This window comes from Ictalurus punctatus, chromosome 4, assembly GCF_001660625.3.
Source record: "Ictalurus punctatus breed USDA103 chromosome 4, Coco_2.0, whole genome shotgun sequence".
NCBI lineage: Eukaryota > Metazoa > Chordata > Actinopteri > Siluriformes > Ictaluridae > Ictalurus > Ictalurus punctatus.
Genome location: NC_071284.1, coordinates 4629020 through 4652387, shown reverse-complemented (window position 1 = coordinate 4652387; position 23368 = coordinate 4629020). Strand labels below are relative to the sequence as shown.

The window sequence follows — 23368 nt, the reverse complement described above, 5'->3', positions numbered from 1 at the left end:
ATACTACAGCATTTATTTTTCATTTTCAATTCAACGTAATCTTAATTTGCCACATATGTCCATGTACCACTGACAACAACTTCAACACTTAAAAACCTACAACCAACTACTACAGCTACAAAAATTTCACTCAAAAATAAAAGGTTTAGGACAAGGCAGACTAAGTCATGGATACCGTATAGCCTGCATCATTTTAAGCAACTTTTTTTATTTTATTTTTTACCCATTCCCACCAAATAATTAACTGGAAACCATGTATTGAGTATGACATTCGGCAGCATATTAAGTTTTGAAGCTATACATTTCACGGGCATGACTTTGGTATCTCATGGCCATGAAGTACTTAGTTTGTGGTCTAAGAATATTAACTCATGGGCTCAGTATGCGGTATGAATTTGTCGCAATGTCTTCTTAAAATTTACCCAGCATGTCACATCAGCACCTCTATAGCACATAAACAATAAAGGAGTTTGGATGTCATTTACATGCAGCAATGGATCCTTCTCGGGCGAATTGTATTTCAGCCCAGCACCTATTTAATTGGATGTGCACATCATTTTTTTTTTTTATTATTATAGTTTTATCCAGCTGTCCAATGCAATGTAATTGGTCCAATTAGTCTCAGTCTTATGCATTAAACAAATACTACAGCGTTTCTCATCCTGCTATTCATTTACCTCAGGTGTAGCAACAATTTCTACACAGAAAAAACCCAATCAAGGGCAGTTGAATCCCATCAATAAGCGTTTAAAATATGCAGTAATATAATGCAAATTGAAAACAACAATGCACTCAAACACAAAGACTCAATAAAGAATTTAGGATTTAAAAAAAAAAATACCAATAAGAACAACAAAAAGGAAAAAAAAAAAAAAAAAGGAGATTAATTCATGCTTGGAAGCTTGTGCTATCATGTTATAATATAAAGACAACATTTCCGTTCAACAATGGATCTTTGTCAAATAGTTCCTCATCCCAACCCCCGTTTAATTGGATGTGCACTTCATTTTTGTTGTTCTTTCCAAAAGATTTTAATATCTATGTCTCAAAAATACTAATCTGATTGGGAAGAAACCCACATTTCACTCTCGCTATGTGATGCTAAATGTACTCTCGTTTCTCCATCCCTTCCCCTCCCTCTTTCTCTCTCTCTCTCTCATTACACTCACTGCACATCGCACCGGTGTGCCTCTGTCTTTCTCTCTCAACAAGATTCATGGACTAACCTACGAGGACTTCTTTTGGATTTCATGATGAACACCACGCTTTTCCTCGTCACCCCTGTGTGCTACTTTTGTCTCCTTTTCTATTTCCTTTTCCACAGTGAGTATGGGGATTGAAATGTTATTCATGAGAAGATCCAGAAGCCTGTGCTACTTGTTGCTGAATATGAACATGTAAACAAAATATAGCATGTTGTTTATCTATGAAAAAAAAAAAAAGATACATTTCAATGCATAGGGAAGCGGTTGGGAAAAAAAAAAAGGGGGATGTAATCATTTATCTATGTTTACGAAATACAACTTGTCAGTTTCTTGCTGTTTGTCAATCAGGCTTAACTGTAGGAGGAATAATCAGTTTCTTCAGCCTGTCCTTGTGAGAGCAGCTGAATTACTGAAAGTGGATGTAATTATGCGGTGTGTGTTCTGTTTTGGCATTCGACTGATTTGGCAAATGAGGAATATTTAAAACCCGATTGTTTAAGTGGGTTTAAGTGTTTAAGAACCTCTGTTTGATTACATCAAAGTCCTAATAAATGTGTAGTAAATCAACAAATCATTTCATTATTTATTTATTTATTTATTTTTTACAGGTGGAATGTGTTCCGAGGCTGAGCATCGACTCTTTACTGTCATCTTCTCCAACTATAACCAGTACATCAGACCAGTGGAGAACGTCTCTGACCCAGTGATAGTCCAGTTTGAGGTGTCCATGTCCCAGCTAGTGAAAGTGGTAAGTGCCTGAAAGGGAAAATCCAAGGACAAATCAGAGTCAATATTATCCAGATTTTCTTTCTTTATTTATTTACATCCAGATTGCACTGTAAGTATCTGTTTAATAGCCTCATTTGCACAGTGGTGGATTTAGTGAAGTGTGCAGAAAGACACGGGACTCATTCACTAAAGGATCTCATCAGGACGAATGCTTTCATCAGGCTAAATGGAAATACGATCAGCTCTGACGTCTGTGTAAATTGGAAGTAAAATAATTAATTGTGTCATGTACATGGGATGTGTGTGCATCATGCTCGGGGTGCTCGGTGTGCTCGCATTTTCCTGTCCACCCACTCGCACAGTCATGAAATTAGCCTGGGTCATAGGTTCCATCTTCAGATAGTAACTCAACACTGTGCTCTAAAGTAGTCCTGCGGCTTTAATGCCCGGTTGCAAGCTGTGTGCTCTTAATGCTTTGGCTGGAAATCAACGGATCTGTCACCGCCAATGGGCGTGTGATTGACCAGGAGAAGACAGGAATTGTCAGCTTCCTTCACAGCTCATCTCATCTCTCTCAAATCTCCAGCAGAAAACTGATTGCCTTTTCTGCTAGCTGTGAACTGTCCATGTGTATATGACACTATCTATCTATCTATCTATCTATCTATCTATCTATCTATCAAAATCAATAGCGCATATTCAGTGTAAGTAAAACATGATGTGTCTTTCAGTTTGTCTCTCTCTGTCCTGCGTGAGGACATCTGTGTCAGGGTGTGTGTGTGTGTGTGTGTGTGTGTGTGTGTGTGTGTGTGTGTGTGTGTGTGAAACTAGACTAGACTAGAACAGAAACCAAAGCAAACACAAATAATCACAACACTGTATGTCTGTCTGTCTGGTCCTTAATATTGTCTGCAAAGCCATACAACAGAGTGTTTCTTCTTAAGAAATGCTTTCACATAGAGCCCTCCTAGAAAGCTAGAAACCTTCCAAAGAAGTACTGAAGAACCCTTATTTAAGAGTATAAGAAGGGTTTCTTAAAGGGTTTCTTTAAATTTCCTAAAGGAACCCTGTTTGAAAGTGTTTTTCTACATAGAACATTTAAAGATTCCCTTTACGGGTCTTATGTGAGTGCAATTTCAGCAAGCAAGAACGTGTTACTGTAATAAAGAACATTTTTGATGGCACTCAGCCCAGCCTTTTAAGGTCAGTATGCAATTATTAAAAGTGTTAAGGATAAATTTTTGAACTTTCATGGAGAAAGGCGCATTCAGGCATGGCTGTGCATACAGTGGATATGAGGGAGATAATCTGCTGCTTTGGCAAACTCAAGGTGAGAGCAGGAGAAAAACATTTCCTTGGTAAATTATTTGTGCCTAGTGTACAGAAAGTGGGTTTAAACGCTGATGCAATGCTGGACACATCTCAGACTATTTCCCTAAGCTAGTCCGAGCTAAATGTCACGACATGCACTTTGTGATGAATGAGTATTATTTCTCTCCATCAGTGAATACGTTCTAAACTCATACGCACAAATTTCTAGCTTAAATCGATGGTGCCTTTTTTTTTTCCATATATATTTATTTATTTTCGCATATATGCATCTGTGAGTTGATCGGGACATTCCGTAAAATATATTCTCCTAATTCAGGCAACACAAATGTTCTCTCTGTACCTCAGTAAACACAAGTCTCAGAGACCTCCATTCCTCAAAACAGAATCAAAATTTTAGCCAGGTCCAATCAAGGAAGTCTTGACATATTTTTCATCTTCCTGTGAGATGGAGACACACATTTGCTCTATGGCACTATATTCATGTTTCTATGGAGGAGATTCAGTGCCAGATAGAAAAGTAATCACACTGGGGTTGGGGTGGGTGGGGTGGCGGTTGGAGGAAGGTGAAATATAATACAAAGGTGGAATTGCTTTTCATTTGTGGCACAAGGACAACATGCCACACTGAAAGGAAAGCCTTGATTCCAGAGCTCTTGTCTTGCTTTATCTTTATTTGTTTAGCTAAAAAAAAACAAAAAACAATTAGCAGTGGATTGGTTTGTAAAAATTTGCCTAAACGCTGGATACACGTGAGAAGTGAATATCCGTTTTTGTTGCTGTTGTTGGAACAAGCTGAGTTTGAAGTGCTGCAGAAATGCCGTGTCAAATAGCAACTTGTTTCCCAGATGCTTCTCGACTTTAACCATACTATAAATGAATTATTATTTTTTTTTAAAGTATGATGTGTCACCCTTTGATAAATAAATAAATACGCTAGCTAATTTATGTGGTATAAGATGAATAAACCACTTCAGGATTTCAGATTGGTAACTGTAACTACCCCATCTTTGATTATTGACTGCCCCATTGGGTTTGATTCCTTACTTATTACAAGTTTGTTTATAATCTATGCATCTTCTGTGTTAGAAGCTTGATCTTTCCAACTAACACAATGCAACAGGACAAGGATGGACTGCTGACCCTTTCCCGAGACTGAGTAGAGGTCAATAGGGTCGAAAGCTCATTATAACCAACACCAGTGGCAAATGTGTGTGTTAAACTTGTTCACGTTGACCCACTTCCCATTGACCCGGGCTGGTGGTTTTCATTTCATAGCGTACAGTTGTAATGTACATCTGCATGTACTTCTACATAATTAGCAATATAACAAATATTAATGAAAACAGACGTGACGAAAACACGATTTCCAATGATTGCGGATTCTCCTGATGGCATGCGCGTGTGAACAGATGGAAGTGTAAATAAGGGATGAAGATGGCAGAAGTGAGGGGATTCAAATCTTCTTTGGTATGCATGCCTTTCTCTGGCGTCTTCTTATCTCTGATCTGAGGCTTAGCATCCCTACAGAAGCAGCTAGCACGTGAAGCCAACACATTGCACAAACAGCCCAAAGCTCCTGGTGTGCCGGGTTCAGTGCCTGTAGGCAAGAGGACTCAGGTGGTCTTTGGTTCAGCTCTCTCCAACAGAGTCCAGACCATCTGTGAGACATGGAGGACAAAACTCGTTCTCCTCAGACTGATGACTGGAAGCTGACCTCTTATGACAGCGCTGTTCTTCTTCCTTTTCCATTTATTGAAACATTTATAGAGACATAATATATATATCAATCCCAATACTGGTATCAGATTTCAGTTCGCTATCATGCTCACTTACTTGTCCTCCTAAAACAAATGCTCTGATTCCAACATCAAAGGTATTCACGAGCAAAGAGCAGTGGAAAAAAGCATAGAGAGAAACTATTGCACATCTGAGCACTACAGTTAGGCGAGCACTGAAACACACACACTTCCCTTCCAGTTACTCATCAGCGTCTACACTTTGCTCATCGGTCAAGATGCGAATCTCGTTTTGTTTTGTTTTTTACCCACAATGCTCGCTGATACTTTCTTGCACTCAGGTCAGTCGCCCTTGCGCTTTCTATTATAGACATGATTTCAATGTCATAACATCTTAAACATCTTAAATAAGGAGTTCATTGCTAGGAGTTCACAACAAGCAACCAGCATAAAATGTTCCATGACACTCCTGATTGCTAAATACTACATTTTTTTTTTTTTTTACTCATTTCCATATCAGTAAGTTCCTTTAATTAGGAAATTTGATGTATTTCTGTCATCCATTCATCTGACTATCCATCTGTATCTCTGAGAGTGTTTCCTGTCTGTTTCCACAGGATGAAGTTAACCAGATTATGGAGACAAATCTGTGGCTAAGACACGTAAGTTTTCGTATTATACAGCTGGCTATGGTATTGTGGGGTTTATCTTTTGTTTTTGTTATGTTTTATTAGCATGCACAACACTCATATGAAATGGAATGGGCACCGTGATGATGTCTGAAAGTACAGTGCTATATTAAAATCCATATGGGACAAAACTACCTTAGAATAGGTATTACTTATATATTCTGCCATCGTTTTCATTTTAACATATGTATATACACTGTATGTATCATATCAGCAACTCTATATAAATATAAGCACACTTTAATATTTTGAATAATCGATATAATTGACAATAATATGGAAAACTGGACATCCTCAAAGTCTAAAATCAATGACAAAGTAAGCATCCATTGTCATTTTGAAACGATTACTCGTTTATTTGCTGCTGAATGTCTTAGGGCAGTTTTTCAAGCCAGTGTAGGATTTGGATGAGCTTTGAAAAATATAATTTTCAGTTTCAGTCCTCCACCTGGCTTTTCTCCTCATTTTGTAAGTTGGACAATCAGTAATAATCTACTCGGTGTCAGATTATCACTTACTTTAACTCCACATACATACTGTAAATACTCTCTAATCCATCACAGCACTGATGAATTCTCAAATCTGATTGGTCAGAAGGTACTGGTTAATTTTCTCTGACAGTAGTGCCAACAATAAATATAAAGATAAAGATAAAGATAAATCACAGGCTTATATTAATACACTCTTTCTAACACGACAGTAACAGCTCCATCACAGGGACGTCACATAATCTAAACCTAATATGAACATACTAAATATATAATAAAGAACAATGTACTGTACAGAAACTGATCTGGTGAAACTTTCTTTAAGAGGACGTTTATTTAACATTTACAAAACGATTCTCTGGTGTCAGCACCTTGTAACAGTCAGTAGGTTTTCGGGACGATGGCTCATTCTTTAACATATAAAACATATAATTTACTGCAAATTGCTGTGGTGTAAGAGGAATCAAACACTTCAGGATTTTCATGCTGTTACAGGAAAATAATCAACTTTGGGGTGGTAATGCTACCCCACCACCCAGGCATGGATTATTATAACAGTATAAGAGCACAATCTATTGTGTTTTATTCCTTATGTTTTCCACAATATTTCACAGGAATCACGCTTTTATTTTTAAGAATAGACCTGAATTTCAACAGGAGTATCAACTTGGTTTGGTTTAATATGGGGATAATTGAAGACAGCAGGGTTGATACTGTTATTTAGTCTCTATACTAATCCCCACCTGAGCTGTACTTTTTTAAAAACTTTAAACAGACATGGTGACATGGTCTGAAAAACAAAGTCGTAAAGCTAATGTGAATGTGAACAACTCTGTCCTGTTGACTGACTAAGGAATTGATTGATTGATTGATTGATTGATTGATCTATTGCCATTAAGGGATTACAGTGAAAGTAATCATACTGAAGGAAAATTGTTATACTATTAATGTAATCAAGATAAAATAAAGCAGATAAGGAACTGGACAAATGCCTAATACAGAAAGCTTGTGTTTACCCTGTTTGCTCTACGACTCTTCAGTCTTCTACATGTGCAAGCAATCTTATTGGTTGTTATTCTGTAATATCTAATAAAAAAAATAAATAAAATAAAACAAAAAGCCTCACGTATTCCTCCATTGATCTAAAGCTATTACATCTTATTGTGTGACTGCTTCTGTAACTTCATGAAGCTCTAGAGAATTCATCCCCGGTCTGTTGGATGTCAAGTAACACACCCTGACCTGCTCATAAAACGGGCCATAAAGCAAGGGATTTTTAAATGTCCCATTTAAAAATGAAATGAAAGAGAGTAAGAAAAAGAAACAGAATCACTCCAGTTCAACAAAGACTGCCTGAACAAATGATTAAATAAATAAATAAATAAATAAATAAATAAATGTCATTATAGGGTATTCAGGTAAAATGGAAGCATGTTAGACGGTATTTGGGATAAAGGAAGAGAAATATGCAAAAAGTCTGCCATTCGATTGCAGCGATAATCAATTTGTAACTTTATGATCCAATTATCCTTATCTGTGTCTCGTTATCTGTTGTCCTCTTGTCAATGACAAAGCCTGTCTGTCAACCTGAAGGGAGATGAAGAGGACAGCATCTGAGAAATCACACAGAATAACTAATGAAAGACAAGTGTCATTCAAATGTCCTATCATTGATCTGTGTGCGCTGACTCGTACACTAATTAGCATTGTACACGTGAGCCATAACCTTAAAACAGCCTTCAGATCTGTGGGATAGTAAACAAGAGGAATATGATACTGTGGTTATACAAAGAACTCCATAAGCATCTTATAATTTAGCTTGTTTTAGCACGACATAGTATTAAGTATTACTATACACTTCTATTGACTATTGATTGTTAAATATTACATCACAGCACGGTCGAATTTTCAATTCTGATTGGTCGAATTAATTTTCTACAACAGCAGCTCTGACTGTAGTTCCAGCTGTAATTCAAATCATAGGTTTACAGTCCCGTCCGAAACTACTGGAAACGGAAGGCCAGTTCAATTGTTTGTGCTATACAACGAAGACATTTGAGTTTGAAATGACTGGCATTTCTCCCATAGACAGCGCTATGATCTTCATGTTGGCTTATCCTTTTTACAACAAATGCAGTCTTCACAGGTGAAACTGAAGGCTAAAACAAAGAGTAGGTGTTCAGAGCTATCGATTGTTTGAACAATCAGTCTAACAGGACACACCTGGGTGATATGTAACACCTGGCGGTCACGTGTACCAGTAGTACACGTGTCTACAAATTGGGTGGTCTGATACAAAATGCGCTCTGTTCTATGTCGTTGAACACGTCTACATATAAATACCAGGAAATAAAAGCTGAAATTCTAAACCCTCTTCTCATATTCACCTTTTGATCTGAAACCCAAATGTCTTCAATCTATAGCAAAAATTAATGAACTGGCTTTGCCGTTCCAATAGTTTCAGAGGGGACTGTATATTACTACGCTAGTTCAAAAATGCTAGTTTCTATAGTAACAACTTCCACTGGGACGAGTATCAGTCTATGAGCTAACCCCTGTTGGAATAAGCCTTTATGTAAGCCTGTAATGTTTATGTAGATTTAAGTCAGTTGTCTTGAAGGGGGTATATAAGTCTTATGTAGCTCTAGGAAACCTTTACCTGGAAGAGCATCCCTAATATGTGCAATAATTTCATTTTCAACAGATATGGAATGACTATAAATTGAGGTGGAATCCCAAAGAATTTGGAGGCGTGGAGTTCATCCGTGTCCCTTCCAACAGGATTTGGAAGCCAGACATTGTATTATATAACAAGTAAGGTCAAAGAAAGGTTGTCTTTCAAAGTGAATCAGTAATCTCAATCTATAAAATTTGTTGTAAGGGTAGAATATGACATAATATAGAGGCTAAGTCTAAAAAAGGTTTCAAAGTTCACAATGTTTTTGGTTCACCTGTATTTATTCCTGAATCACAGCGCAGTGGGAGACTTCCAGGTGGATGATAAAACCAAAGCTCTTCTTCGCTACAATGGAGACGTGACGTGGATTCCTCCTGCCATTTTCAAAAGCTCATGCAAGATTGATGTCACCTTCTTTCCCTTCGACTACCAGAATTGCACCATGAAGTTTGGCTCATGGACCTATGACAAGGCCAAGATTGATCTGGTTCTGATTGGCTCCACAATCAACCTGAAGGATTTCTGGGAGAGTGGGGAGTGGACGATTATTGATGCTCCAGGCTACAAGCATGACATCAAATACAACTGTTGTGAGGAGATCTACACCGACATTACCTACTCGCTCTACATCCGTCGCCTGCCTCTTTTCTACACCATTAACATGATCATCCCGTGCCTGCTCATCTCATTCTTGACCGTTCTGGTATTTTATCTTCCATCAGATTGTGGTGAAAAAGTGACACTTTGCATCTCAGTTCTCCTTTCCCTCACCGTCTTCCTTTTGGTCATCACTGAAACCATTCCATCCACCTCTCTAGTCATTCCACTGATTGGTGAGTACCTCCTGTTTACCATGATCTTCGTCACACTTTCCATAGTCATCACCGTCTTTGTGCTTAACGTGCATTACCGAACACCCAAGACCCATACCATGCCACGATGGGTGCGTCATATATTCCTTAGCCTCCTTCCCAGAATCATGTTCATGACCAGGCCTGAGCGAGACCCAGGGAAGCAAAAAAGTTTTGGAGCTCCTCATCGAACATGTTCCCTCCATTCTTCCACTTCCTTTCCCCAACATCTCACCAAGCAACAGAGCCTTCCAGGCAGCCTTCCTCGGCGCACTCAACTCTTGCTCAGCACCGAGCTGAACACCCTGAGTGAAGCTGTTAAGGCTAGCTCAAGTTTCTTGTGTAGAGATGGGAGATGTACCTGCTGCTTAAGGCAGCTCTCTACCAAACTGGTCAGAAATGGACCTGGAGGAGCTGGAATGGGGACTTTGGGGGCAGTTAGTGGAGCAGGCATAATGGTAGGAAGTGGAGCAGGAGGAAGTAGCCCATGTTCAAGCTCTGAGTCTCTGGATGGGGGACTTTTGACTGTCTGCACACTGTCACCAGAAGTTCGGGAAGCTATTGAGAGTGTTAAGTACATTGCAGAGAATATGAGGCTACAAAATGAAGCCAAAGAGGTAAGATGTTTTTTTTTTTTTTTTTTTTTTAATGAAGTTTGACTGTTAAATGGAAAATAATACAAAGAAAATGTTGGACTATTACAACATACATTGGGCTGTATTCAGAGCAGAGTCATGCATGGATATTGAGGCGCTGATACTAAAAATATGCACATTGTTATTCAGACTTCAGACCTAACTACTGACTTAAGGGCTTTTCAGAAGTCATTTGAAAGTTGCACATATCTGGAGGAGTTTGTTGAAAAAAGAGGCGTGTCTTTACAGTTATGTACAATTCTAACGCTGAACATTAGAGCAGTATACGCCTAGAAGTAGCACCACTGACAGACAGTTTGATGTAACCACAACACATAATGCTAAAATACATGTTTTGGACATTGTGCATATATATATATATATATATATATATATATATATATATATATATATATATATATATATATATATATTTATTTATTTATTTATTTTTTTTATTTTTTTTAAATAAGGAATGCCATTTGAGGCCAGTATTAAATACACAAATACACACATCTGGTGGCTTAATAAAGTGGCACACACAATTAACTGTAACCACACAAACCTTTTATAATAAAAGCAAAATGATGATATGTGCTGGATCAAGTGCTAACCTTCTGAATACTGAGAGTGGAAGCCATATTCTTGAATTTACAGTGATTGATGTGATAATTACAACTAGGACTATATATGCAGCAATATGTTACAGGACTAAATAAAAAACAAAATGCAATTTTTTATGATCCCAATGATTATTATTTTCAAATTATGAACATTTGCAGATTCTACAAGGCGTATGTATACTTATGACCTCAACTGTATATCATCTTGGTAATCTTTTTTTATGGTCTCTTTCTTTTACTTTACATCATATTGCATGTAACATCAAAGAGAAGAAAAAAAAAAAAACTCAACCTGCTTCTAAAGTCTGCATTTTCTACCCCCGATTTATTTATTGACTGTTTAAAGGCAAGTATTTAAAGGAGGCTTTCTAGGCACTATTGGAAATCCTTCTGACACGTCCACATCTCAGGCAACCGCTGAGGTGTAAAATATATACATGTGATTTTAATAATCTGAATGGTGAGCCCTGAAAATCAACGATGCATAAGTACCTGCATAACTCAACTCTGAATACAAGAAATGTTCCTTGGGTTACCGAAATTAAGTCACTGACTCTAAATACAGCCTTTGGTGAGTGAACACATTCATTTACACTAAGCTGCTAGTTTATTAGTTACACCAACTGAACTCATCGGTCATTTTATGTCTATATTGTAGATACATAATTCCACCGATGGATAGAATGGAGGCTTGTTGACAAATTGTGCATAGAAACATCTACATGCCGTAATTACAGTATATATATATATATATATATATATATATATATATATATATATATATATATATATATATTGTGTGACCTATATGGTAGCTTTACCAGATGAATAGCTGATTAGTGTAGCTACAGGGTAGGTGTACCTGATAAATTGGCAAACAGACTACAAGATACATTACTTGCAACAAAATTGGGTTATTTCCTGGTGTACACACAGACACATGGAACTAGCTCCCTTCATTGCAGCTTCGAACGAATAAACACAAATCCAGCCATCCAGCAAAAATGGTTTCTTAAAGCTAACATCACCCTGCCCTCGATGCCTTTGCATCCATTTTAGTGTGAGGACGAAATCCTCTTTGCTCCGCTGATCTCTCTGCCGAGGAGATTTTTCTAATTCATGTCTGCTGTTTCGCTCCACCTGTTCCAGGTCCAGGATGACTGGAAATACGTGGCCATGGTGATTGACAGAATCTTCTTGTGGGTGTTTATCCTGGTGTGTATTCTGGGAACAGCAGGACTCTTTTTACAGCCCCTCCTCATGGGAGAAGATATGTGATTCTCCGTGATCAATCTTCAACAGACTTAAGAAACCTCGGCTAAGTGTTGGCGGGTGTGTGCAACTTTATAAACAGCAAATCGGGGATGTCTACGGCACTCCGTAGTCTTTGTGCCATAGCTTTTCTTTTTCTTTTTCTATCAAAGACTTTCATGAAGCTGGTGGAAAATTCCGTCTTTTCAAAACATTTCTAACAAGTTCTTACAGATCACCATTTCACCCTTTTTACATAGAACTTTGGTTTCGATGTTATCGATTGTATGGTGTATTGTTAAATGTCATGAATGACTGGATTTTCATGCTAATTTTAAAAAATAAAATATATTATATTAATATAATATAATATATTAAAGTGTTGTCAATAAGAACTGCATTAATGCACTGATGATGTAAGCAGAGCATAACTATGCAAATTCTATCACATATATTTTGTCCAAGCTTTGTGTACAGTGCCATCTAGTGGGTGTATTAGGCAATATCAACTATTTATACTTATCAATTATATATAATTATATATTATATCAAATATATATATATATATATATATATATATATATATATATATATATATATATATATATATATATATGTGTGTGTGTGTGTGTGTGTGTGTGTGTATATATGTGTGTGTGTGTGCGTCCCATTTTTCATGGTTGCAGATTAATTTTTAAAATAAAACAAAGCTGTCCTTTGTGTTCCCTATGCTAGTACAAAAAAATGTCCCTTATCTCTGCAAACGACTTTACCAGCAGTGTATTAAACACATTCAGTGTAAATCATTTGTGAATTTTATAGACTTCTTGTTTATGTAAATAAAAACTCATATCAAGTTATCTTTCTCAAAGCTCCAACTGTATTTCTGCGATATCTCTCAGAATGAACAAAGTTCCTATCAATCTAACAATAGCCTATCAATCTAATATAGTATATACAGTATTCGAGTTTTAATTTCCTCAATAAAGAGAACTTCGTGCTATACACTTCCTCAGTAACAAAAACAGGCTGTGTTTTTGTCTCATTAACTTCAAGAGAGAGAGAAAATTAGGTTGGTGAGGCAACCGAGTTGTTTCATGGATGTTCCACAACATTAAAATGTAACTATAAACAGATAAAAAAGTATGGTGTGTTATTCTTTACTAAATTAAATAATTGTAATTGTTGGTAAAATTGTTGGTAAAACGTGATGACGTCATGTAACGTCATCACGATGCGCATTCAGCCAAAGCCCTCTTCGATTCACATGCGGCGAACATGAGTACAGCTAAAAGGTCTCATTTACCAGCAAACATCATTGTGAAAGACCGTGCAAAACCATTTCCTGCAATTGCAATTTCGCCAGTTCAGGAAAGTTTTCCGCAAAAAAGCACAAAAAATCTGTCCCGCAACAATCGCCAAAATTTTTTTTTATAAAGAAATAAAATCTGAGAAATCCTGTACGGACTGCATAAGGTTTATAGGGTTCATAACAGTCTATGTTATGCATGCTCGTAACTGCGTATGTAAACTACCAAGTTATAATATATTATAAAACATTATTTTTAGCCATTATCTCATGCTGAAAATCATTAGTGATTTTCATAGATTTATCAATAATGTCAGGACAGAACTTATAACCTGAACTGAAGAATTATACGAGAATCAACATTTCTTATGAGATTTAAACAGATGTAACACTTACTCTGTTATGACAGTTCTTACATACGTGTCATAAATGTGCTGTCGTAATGACCATCCGAAACTGAAGGAAAAAAAAAAAAAACAACTAAAAATGCCCAATAGATCAGATTTAGCAAACATTTGCATGTGGAATAAGGTGTCACGATGTCACACTATAGCATTTCTCATGGTAACACAACACTACTATAGAACAGGACGTAAAACTGTTGATATGCGTTACAGTGTATGCCATCTGCCATGACTCACTTATGATGCAAGGTTCAAGTGTTACCAGTGTAAGATATTATACAGCTAAATTCATAGACAATGTTCCCACACCAGTGAAATGTGTATTTAAGTTTACAAAATCTTACAGTTATATATATATATATAGACGCATAACGTACTGTAGAACACTGTAATGACGTATAATCTCACTATCCGGTGTCACACATAAGAGGTCGTGTTCCCTTCCGAGTCTGGTTGTCTCAAGGTTCCGTTTACATGTCATCTCAGGGGAGTTTTTACTCACCATGGTCACCTCTGAGCCGCTCAGTGTCTGTTGGTGAAAGCAAACGCATAAAAAAAAATAGATTGAACTGAAATGAAATGCTTATCTTGATGTACACGGTAAACGGTTTAAAGTACACTTTCTACAGGAATGAAGTGTGACTCGATCGAGAAACGGTCGTGATCCGACATTAGTCTTTGTGGTACACCACGGTGGATCAGAATAGAAGCAAGAGCACTCTTTACATCAGGCAAACTCTCTCTCTCTCTCTCTCTCTCTCTCTCTCTCTCTCACGCACACGCTCTCTATTTATATTATAGTATGACTGAAGACATACAGGCACAGACATTGCGCGAAATTATATTTAGGCCTTTGACAGACGTTGTAATAATTTCGGCATTTAGCACAGTTCACGCTCTGACTGAATTACAAAGAACTGACAAACATGTAGGCCATCATTATGCTAAAGAAAAAAAAAAAAAAAACAAGCAAAGTTATTGGTTATGTTTGTTTAGGTATTCATAATGTCCAGAACTTTAAACTGCTGCAGTGAATTTTCTAAAAAAGAAAAAAAAAAAAAGGAGGAAAAAAAATGTATATATTAATCATATATATTATATTATATATTAATTAATATAAATTAATTGTGTGTGTGTGTGTGTGTGTATATATATATATATATATATATATATATATATATATATATATATATATATATACACACACACAATTTCCCTTTTTTGTTTTATAGAAAATGATAACTTATATAACTTATAAATGAAGTGGAAAAATGTTTATGAATCCAGTTGAGAGTATCTCTAATTGGTTAATACAATACAACTATGGTGTATTTTTACTGTACTGTATATATACACAAACTGTATAATCGACAACCTTTTAACACGGCTTGCTTGTCTCTCGGTTATATCAGTGACCTTAGGTTTACGCTGCTTGCAGAGCAGAATTTCCATTTGCACTAACACCCTTGTGAACACACGCTGAAGAAAAAGAGAACTGACCACATCCTGCGCTCAAGCTCTACAATGCCTCACTTCATCATTAAATTAAGTAAGTAACTTCTAGATATTTATCATGTCAAGAAAATGATCATTAAGACTGATTTAAAAATGTAAGAATCAAAAGCTTATCTGACTTTTGATTTGGTTTAACAGTGATCTTGGTGGCTTGGTTGTCTCAAGCTCAAGGTATGGATTCATTTACGGTGTAGTAAAGTTCTTCAGCATTACAATAACTCTCATTAAGCACGTATGTACAGTTGGTGTATCTGCGTCAGGTTAGAGATCTCCGTTTTTCATTTAAAGGTCGAGAAATCCATCCAGCAAGGATTTATGCAGTTAAAAACAGAGGCAAACTGGAGTTCACATGCAGTACACATGGGATGAAGGAAACATTCGAGAAGAACAGCAACTTATATATTTACCTCTGTAGGAATGGCACTGGCATAGCCATGAAATCAGATTGTCAAGATGTTACATTTATTATAGACGACATTACAAAGGATGATACAGGAGACTACAGTTGTGTCTTTTCATCGTATAAGTATGATCCCGAGGATGTAAGAGGAAATGGCATCAATTCCATCTTCATTACTGTGAACGGTAAGATTTTTAAAAATCGTTTGTTTTCCTGCTTTTTGTTACCTAATCATATGATAGTTAATAATAATGCCCAGATATGCATTTACTTTAATTCATAATTCTGTCAATTGCTTCGCCTCATATTCAGATTCGTTCATCCCGGCGGAGATAGCCTCGCCGGAGACGAGTGTAAAAATGGGAAGTGATGTTGATCTCCAGTGTACTTCTTTAAAATTACCCGAGAGGAACCAGAAAGGCAACGTTTATGCCTATCTGTACAAGAACGGTTACACAGTGCAGAACGGCAATGTAATTCAGATGAATATTTGGGACACAGTGAAGAACAAGGCAAGGTTTACTCTAAAAGAAGTCACGATGCGAGACGCTGGAACGTACTTCTGTTTTCTGATGTCAGAGCCATGCCCTTTCCCTAAAGAAGTGCATGGCATCAATGAAGTCAACCTTAACATTACTGGTAAGATGCAGCATAAATCATGATATCAATAAAATAATAATACAGGACACTGAAAAGCATAGACACTTTAGTTCATTTAAGACAATCAGTGGATTAGTTATACTCGTTATAATACAAATTAAATTGACCAGCTTTTTTTTTTTTTTTTTTTTTTTTTTGGAAACCTCTGTTTAAATGCATCATGGTTTAAAAAATAATATATAAATACTCTTTATTTCCAGAATATGTTAATGAAACTCTAAAGATTACTGTTGGTTGTTCTTCTCTGCTGCTGCTGATTATTTTGCCTCTTGGACTTTGGGGAATGTTTCATAAGCAAGGTCAGTTACAATTTTGTGACAAAAAGCAAACGTCAATTTACACCATTATTTCCATAATATAATATAATATAATATAATATATCACTCAGTAGTAGTAGTAGTAATAATAATAATAATAATAATAATAATAATAACTGTCTTATACAATATGTTTTATTCAATAGGTTGTTTTAAATGCCACAGTGAAAGGTTTGTTTATTTTTGTTTCTTACAATTATATGATTTTAGTTCATTTAAAGTAAATGGTAAATGGTCTGCACTTATACAGCACTTTTATCCAAAGCGCTTTACACTGTGTCTCATTCACCCATTCACACACACACACCCCTCCACACACCAGTGGTAGCAGAGCTGCCATGCAAGGCGCTAACTTGCCATCAGGAGCAACTTGGGGTCTTGCCCAAGGACACTTTGATTTTAGATATGGCCCAAAACTATTTTTTATTGTTTAATAGCTGAACATTCTGGTTTCATGAACTATACGTCAAACAAATTTGATTTAATTGTCTTAATTAATGACATTTTTTTTCCCAGATCAAGCAGGAAACAATTATGAAATCACGCAATGCTGAGGAAAAAAAAATATGGAAACAACAACAACAACAAAAAAAATCACAATTGGTACTTTGTTGCTCCTCTTCAGGATTTTATGACGGCCTGAATTCTTTGAGGCATGGACTTCACCAAGCTGATTGTTTTCTTAAGGTGGTCATCTTTATATGTTTCATTAGAATGGCACCAGAGAAAAGTTCCAGCATCATATCCTTGGCCAATGGAGATTCGTGATTCATCACTGAATATCACTTTCCTCCAATCATCCACAGTCCATGACTTCGTCTCTTTAGCCCACTGTAACCTTGTTTTCTTCGGTTTAGGTATTAGTGCTGGTCTTCGTTCGGCTTTTCTATCCGTAAATCCTGTTTCATTCAGCCGATTTCTTACAGTTTCTGTCACACACATCGACCCCTGTTTACGCTTTCTATCCTGACGTTTGCAGTCTTCCATGGTCTACCCATATGTTTTCCTTTTGTTTATACTTGCACCAAATTTTAGACACAGCACACTGTGAACAACCGATATCTTTTGCCACACTCTGTGTTGGATTTCCTTCTTGAAGGAGTTGTATAATCCTTTCCGTTGTTTCAATTGACCGCTCTCTTGTTGGGGCCATGTTTCCTTTCAAAAGGTCCAAGGTTAAGATCTGTAAGCGCTCTATTTAACTACAGAATAAATTGCATCTTTAGACTTGTGCTGGTATTTGTTTTAGAAATGCAAATTACAAGGTGATTCCATAATTTTTTTTCCCTCTAATTGGAAATAATTATGCCATTAATTAAAATAATTTCATTTAACTTGTTTGAGGTATGTTTCTGGGCGGATGTGGCTTAGCTGGTAGAGCGGGGTGTCCACTAATCGTAGGGTTGGCAGCCCACGTGACTCCACATGCCGAAGTGTCCTTGGGCAAGACACTGAACCCCAAGTTACTCCCGATGGTAAGTTAGTGCCTTGCATGGCAGCTCTACTACCATTGGTGTGTGTGTGTGAGAATGGGTGAGTGAGGCACAGTGTAAAGCGTCGCACAAGGTTAGGTTACGGTTACTGCTAAGGTTTTTAAAGCTATACAAGTGCAGACCATTTACCAAGCCAGAATTGCTCAACTATTAAAAAAAATTGTTTTGTGTCATCTGATATTTGTTTATTTTCTACGAAGTAAAAAAAACAACAAGAGGTGGACATCCTCTAAGTGTGGTGATTCCATCATTTTTGCCAGGGGTTGTATACTAGTATTTAATATTCACACTGAAATTTCGGTCAAATAGATCTACCGAACATAGGAATGACTCAAGAGACACAGAGCTGGACCAAGGTATCATTTTTTTTCTTCTCTTATTTTAACAGTTCATTAATGTATTTCGAAAGTGAATGTTTGAAATACAGAAAGAGTAAAAATCATATTTTTATATGCAGTATCCTGTACTAATACTTTATATGTAATACAGGGTGTCCAAAAAGTCTCAGTACATTGGGCACTACGTATGCCAGCATCCTGTCGGTTGTGCCAGCGGATGTTCATGGACGTCCTCGTCTCGGTTGGTACACAACACTTCCAGCCTTTATGAATTTGTTAATAAGTTTGGCGACAGTGTCGTGTGTGATGTGCTCTCCCTGTTTCCTGTTCAAGTCCATCGCAACCTTGAGATGGTTTCCCGATCCAGCCATGAGAATGATTTCAACATGTATTTCTTTTGTTAAAGGCATTGTTAAAGGGTATCTGAAAAAAAATCTATATACAATATAAACTAAGTAGTAAAAAATTTGGAGGACATTTGGCTAAAAAGTGTTAATTTCCTCTATGTATGGAGACTTTTGGGACACCCTTTACTGTCTTGAAATGATCATTTTCTCACATGAATTTTTCACTATTAACAGGTGAAATGCAGAATGAACAGAGGTAAACTTATTTTTTTATTTTTTTTATTCTAAATCTCAGTAGTTACGTCAAGAGAAACAAGGAAACTAGGCAAACCTAGTTTTGCCGGACTGCAGTGTCCCTGCTATGGCTCGCTGCTTGCTAGCGAAGGATAGCAAGGTTGAAATTTGGCTAGATAGTGTCCACATGCAACAATGGGACTCAATCGACTGATTGAGTCAGTCAGCTAGGTGGTCCATTGTTCCTTGGACATTCAGTTTGAATGGATCTTCGCTTCCTGAAGGTTCTACTTGAAACCCTTATAATAAGGAACCTATATGTTGTCAGGTTCTAAGCTGAACCTCAAAAGCAGGCGTTTCTGCTCTTAACCAAGTCCTGTAGCTGCATTTGTTCATTACTATTAGTTGATTGAAGAGGAAAAACAGTTGAGTGTAAAGATCTGTACCCACGATTTATCTGGAATGGAAATGTGCAGCTGTACCGGGCCTTCGTGGGTAAAATGTACGATCCCTGCTTTAAGGGTTATTCCATAGGAACAATCCAGAAAACTCTTAAGCGTTTTTACATCTGACATTTGTTTTCTAAGAGTCTATGCCTACAGCTTTATTGCGTGTATTTATTTTCATATATTTCAGCTTTGGTACAGAATGGGAAGATTCTGAAGACAGTGGTGAGTACATACTATAGTGAGCTGTATGACTTCAAATTTTGCACATGAGCATGACCTTTGCTGTGAAATTTAGAAGACATCCCCTGCACCGTTCCAAATTAAGTTACCCTGATGATTTTTTTTCCACGCCCTCACAGCTAGTGCTTCACTTCAGGACATTTATCAGGTGAGCTTCTGTATGTACCAAGACCTGTTCGTTCACTGTTACTTATTTTCCCTAAACAATTAAGAGAACAATTAGGAAGCAAATAATGGGCCACATTCCGAGTTGAGATAATACACAAAATAATAAGATGTGCTGGATCGAGTGCTATTTTAGAAGAGGAAAAGGGAGAATAGGGTTCACGGCTCCAGTACAGCTTCAGAGCCTGTAGCTTTGAGATTGGAGCTGTTCTACTGGCTCACGGTGGCTTTTAATCTGTTCCCTGTGTATATGCCATAAACAAATGCTAGCATGATAAAGAAAAGGATAATGATCCAGCAACGATGCACTCGCATTCACTTAATTTGAATTTTTAAATCAATTTGTGTGCATTGTAGATGTGTCTAATATTCAGTATGCCGTTCTCTTCTAGGTGTGTGATGATCCATAGAAAAATCAGAAGTGTGGCTGCAGGAATACGGCTAGACCGGAATCTCCAGTACTATTCTATACTCTAAACTATTATAAACTAGTCAAATGATACACAGCTCACTTTTCTTGGCAATATAGATATAAGCAAAACGTTATACGGTAATCTGTGGTATTATAACCCACAACTGTCTCACTGATATAAAAGAATACCAGTTCAAAACATCCACAGAAAATGTGCCTAATGTTTACTGGATAACAATTTTGTATGGTCAACTACTTTTGTAATTCTAAGGTGACGATTTAACAAACGTTCCTATTGTATACGAACTATTGCATAGGAAGCAATAGCAAGTGTTTTAAACTTTTAAACTATATTTCATTATTTAGGTCCTTTCTATTTTCATTTTATTTAAATATGTAGGCTTATATATGCTTAAGAGTAGCATTTTCATTCTAAATAGGATAAATATTTCTGGTTAAAGAAATTTCAGAAGGAACAAATGGTTAGAATAAGACAAAAGGAAAGAAAAACTAAACACAACATAGAAGGTGCTTTCTGATGAAGAGAGAGTCTAATTCTAAAAAGATAAGAATTGGGCACTTTTCATTTATTTGCTACTGATGTATGTCAACACGTTTCATCAAATGTACTGAGTAAGTGCTATATCAAGAGACTGACAAGTAATTAATTACATCAGATGACAGGAACAACTTTTCAGGCAAACAAACATGACTTATAGTATATATAAATAAAGGAAGGTATTGAAGAAAAACTATTTCAGGCATTTGACCTTGCTGTGACCTTGACCGTATTTGGCTCAATCGCAAAATCAAATCAGTTCATCCACCGGTAAAAATTTCATTTAAATCCTATGAACATTTAATCTCGTTCTTGAGATCATTTGTTGACGAGAATCTCGGACACAGACCGACAGATGGACAGACGGGTTGATCGGTGGACAAACCCAAAAGCATATTGCCTTCACCACTTAGTTGTGGAGACATCATTAAAAAAAAAAATCATGAAATCAGTTACAAGAAAGGATTTTGGATAGATAGATACATTGTCCTGAAAAGAACATTAGCATCGTGGAAAAGCAGATTTCCCAAAAAGATGTAATGTTTGAAACATGGATTTTTAAAATATATATTTTTAGATTTAACCCAAAGACTATACTGTTAGAAAATTAGGAAAGGATTTTTTTGGTGGTCCCTTTGAGGGAACCTTTAAAGGTTCTATGTGCACTTGACTACAGTACAATGTCATTCGGGCGTTTTGATATTTTTTGGCTTATGTCTCTGCATCACTGTATTAGTTTGATTTTATCTTTGTTTATGTGGATGTTGAACTGTTGTCTTTCAAAATAAATTTAAAAAATGCTGGTGTTTGTATCCATGTCTCCATGTTTGTGACATTACTATTAAAATAGTAATGCGTTCCCTCTCGCAATCTGCGATCGATTAGCGACCAACGTTTCGCAGTTCCAACTCAGCGTGGCGCAAGGTCCCTTTCCAGAACCTTCACACTAACTGTTCCTCAGTGGTGGAACGCACTTCCAATCTCAAGCCGGACCGCAGAATCTCTCACCATCTTCAAAAAACAGCTAAAGACCCACCTCTTCCATGAACACCTAACCAACTCATAATAAAAAAAAAAAAAAAATTAAAAAAAAAAAATCTATATATATATTTTATATATATATGCACTTTGCTTCTTCTGGAATTCAATTAATAGATCTTGTATGGTAGCACTTCTTGTATTGTTCTCTGCTTGATATATCGCTTTGCTTGTATCTTTTCTCATTTGTAAGTCGCTTTGGATAAAAGCGTCTGCTAAGCGAATAAATGTAAATGTAAATGTAGTGTAAAATCCAAAAGAAATAGAGGATTCATGAACTATACTGTATTTGCTGCAGGTTCTTTCAGTGAGCCACCGTGTGTCATGAAGCTTCACTGTTCTCCTTTAGGTTATCATTTACAGCAATAAACATACCTAGCACACACTATGGACAATTTGGAAACACCAATTAGCCTACAGGCAGTGGGAGGAATCCAGAGTACCCAGAGGAAAGCTCTGAAGTACAGGTTGGACATGCCAATGCTGAGCACACAGGTGCAATATCCAAAACTGTATACGATGTCTTTTTACTTGATTAGACCTTTTTGTGTTGCGAGCAATGCTTAATAATAATAATAATAATAATAATAATAATAATAATAAATCAATCAATCATCAGGAATCATAATAAAAATCAGGATAACAGTTTATATAACAGTTACAGTGGTGATATACAGCATATACATACATGTCTAGCCTTACATTAACAGTTTATGACTGCGGACACTACACATTAAAGAGCTATGCTGAATTACAATTTCGAACCATTAGAATATTAAAGACAGAATTACATCATTCATGGATATATGTATATATTTTTTAACATATTTGTAGTTCTGAGCTGCCTCTGTTCCATAAGACATGGGCTGGTTTCAGTGTGGTAGATGACATGACATTTCACCCAGCACTTACACAGTGCAGAACAGCACTGCAATTCAGATGAATATCCGGAACACAATGAAGAAACAAGGCAAGGTTTACTCTAAAAGGAGTCACAATGAAAGATGATGGAACATACTTCTGTTTTCTGATGTCAGAGCTGTTCCCTTTTCTTTAAAAAAAACAAAACAACAAACGTCAGTGAAGTCAACTTTCACATTACTGGTGAGATGCTGCACAGACCAAGATAACTATATATACACACATGTTAGCAACACGGTGTTGAAAGTGTACATGAAGAAAAGCGCACGCTTTGGTTAGCCGTTGGTTAGCACAAGCTCCAAAACTGGACAAAGTCAACACTGAGAAAATAAACATACGAGAAACGCAGGC

The 23368-nt window shown here is 36.7% G+C and overlaps 2 protein-coding genes across 5 annotated transcripts; both read left to right on the top strand.

The window, feature by feature from the left end:
• The first annotated feature begins 1065 nt into the window (after window positions 1-1065).
• Window positions 1066-12725, top strand: chrna3 (cholinergic receptor, nicotinic, alpha 3). Its single transcript, XM_017466458.3, has 6 exons — window positions 1066-1323; window positions 1814-1953; window positions 5620-5664; window positions 8884-8993; window positions 9154-10324; window positions 12115-12725. Exons 1-6 carry the CDS (start codon window positions 1251-1253, stop codon window positions 12241-12243), a joined length of 1668 nt encoding a protein of 555 aa, XP_017321947.1. The 5' UTR covers window positions 1066-1250; the 3' UTR covers window positions 12244-12725.
• A 2609-nt stretch (window positions 12726-15334) lies between these two features.
• On the top strand, window positions 15335-21848 carry LOC108264699 (uncharacterized). Of its 4 annotated transcripts, XM_053677862.1 has the most exons (12): window positions 15335-15478; window positions 15583-15615; window positions 15733-16029; window positions 16157-16483; window positions 16705-16803; window positions 16968-16992; window positions 18624-18670; window positions 18804-18893; window positions 19234-19255; window positions 19870-19904; window positions 20042-20070; window positions 20480-21848. In XM_053677862.1, the coding sequence occupies exons 1-12, from the start codon at window positions 15454-15456 to the stop codon at window positions 20495-20497; spliced, it is 1047 nt and encodes a 348-aa protein (XP_053533837.1). In that variant the 5' UTR covers window positions 15335-15453; the 3' UTR covers window positions 20498-21848. The 4 variants fall into 4 exon arrangements, 2 of the variants coding, with proteins under 2 accessions (XP_053533837.1, XP_053533836.1); XM_053677861.1 differs by lacking the exon at window positions 20480-21848 and having other exon boundaries at window positions 20042-20425; XR_008393833.1 differs by having other exon boundaries at window positions 18804-19904.
• The last annotated feature ends 1520 nt before the right edge of the window (window positions 21849-23368 follow it).

What these genes read in the sequence shown, in the direction of transcription:
- chrna3 (XM_017466458.3), top strand. Translation starts at nt 1,251, where the DNA reads ATGATGAACACCACGCTTTTCCTCGTCACCCCTGTGTGCTACTTTTGT. An exon ending in TTTCTATTTCCTTTTCCACA is followed by an intron (nt 1,324 to 1,813) that starts GTGAGTATGGGG and finishes TATTTTTTACAG; the next exon opens with GTGGAATGTGTTCCGAGGCT. An exon ending in TACAAAATGAAGCCAAAGAG is followed by an intron (nt 10,325 to 12,114) that starts GTAAGATGTTTT and finishes CACCTGTTCCAG; the next exon opens with GTCCAGGATGACTGGAAATA.
- LOC108264699 (XM_053677861.1), top strand. Translation starts at nt 15,454, where the DNA reads ATGCCTCACTTCATCATTAAATTAA. An exon ending in TCACTTCATCATTAAATTAA is followed by an intron (nt 15,479 to 15,582) that starts GTAAGTAACTTC and finishes TTGGTTTAACAG; the next exon opens with TGATCTTGGTGGCTTGGTTG. An exon ending in GGAAGATTCTGAAGACAGTG is followed by an intron (nt 19,905 to 20,041) that starts GTGAGTACATAC and finishes ACGCCCTCACAG; the next exon opens with CTAGTGCTTCACTTCAGGAC.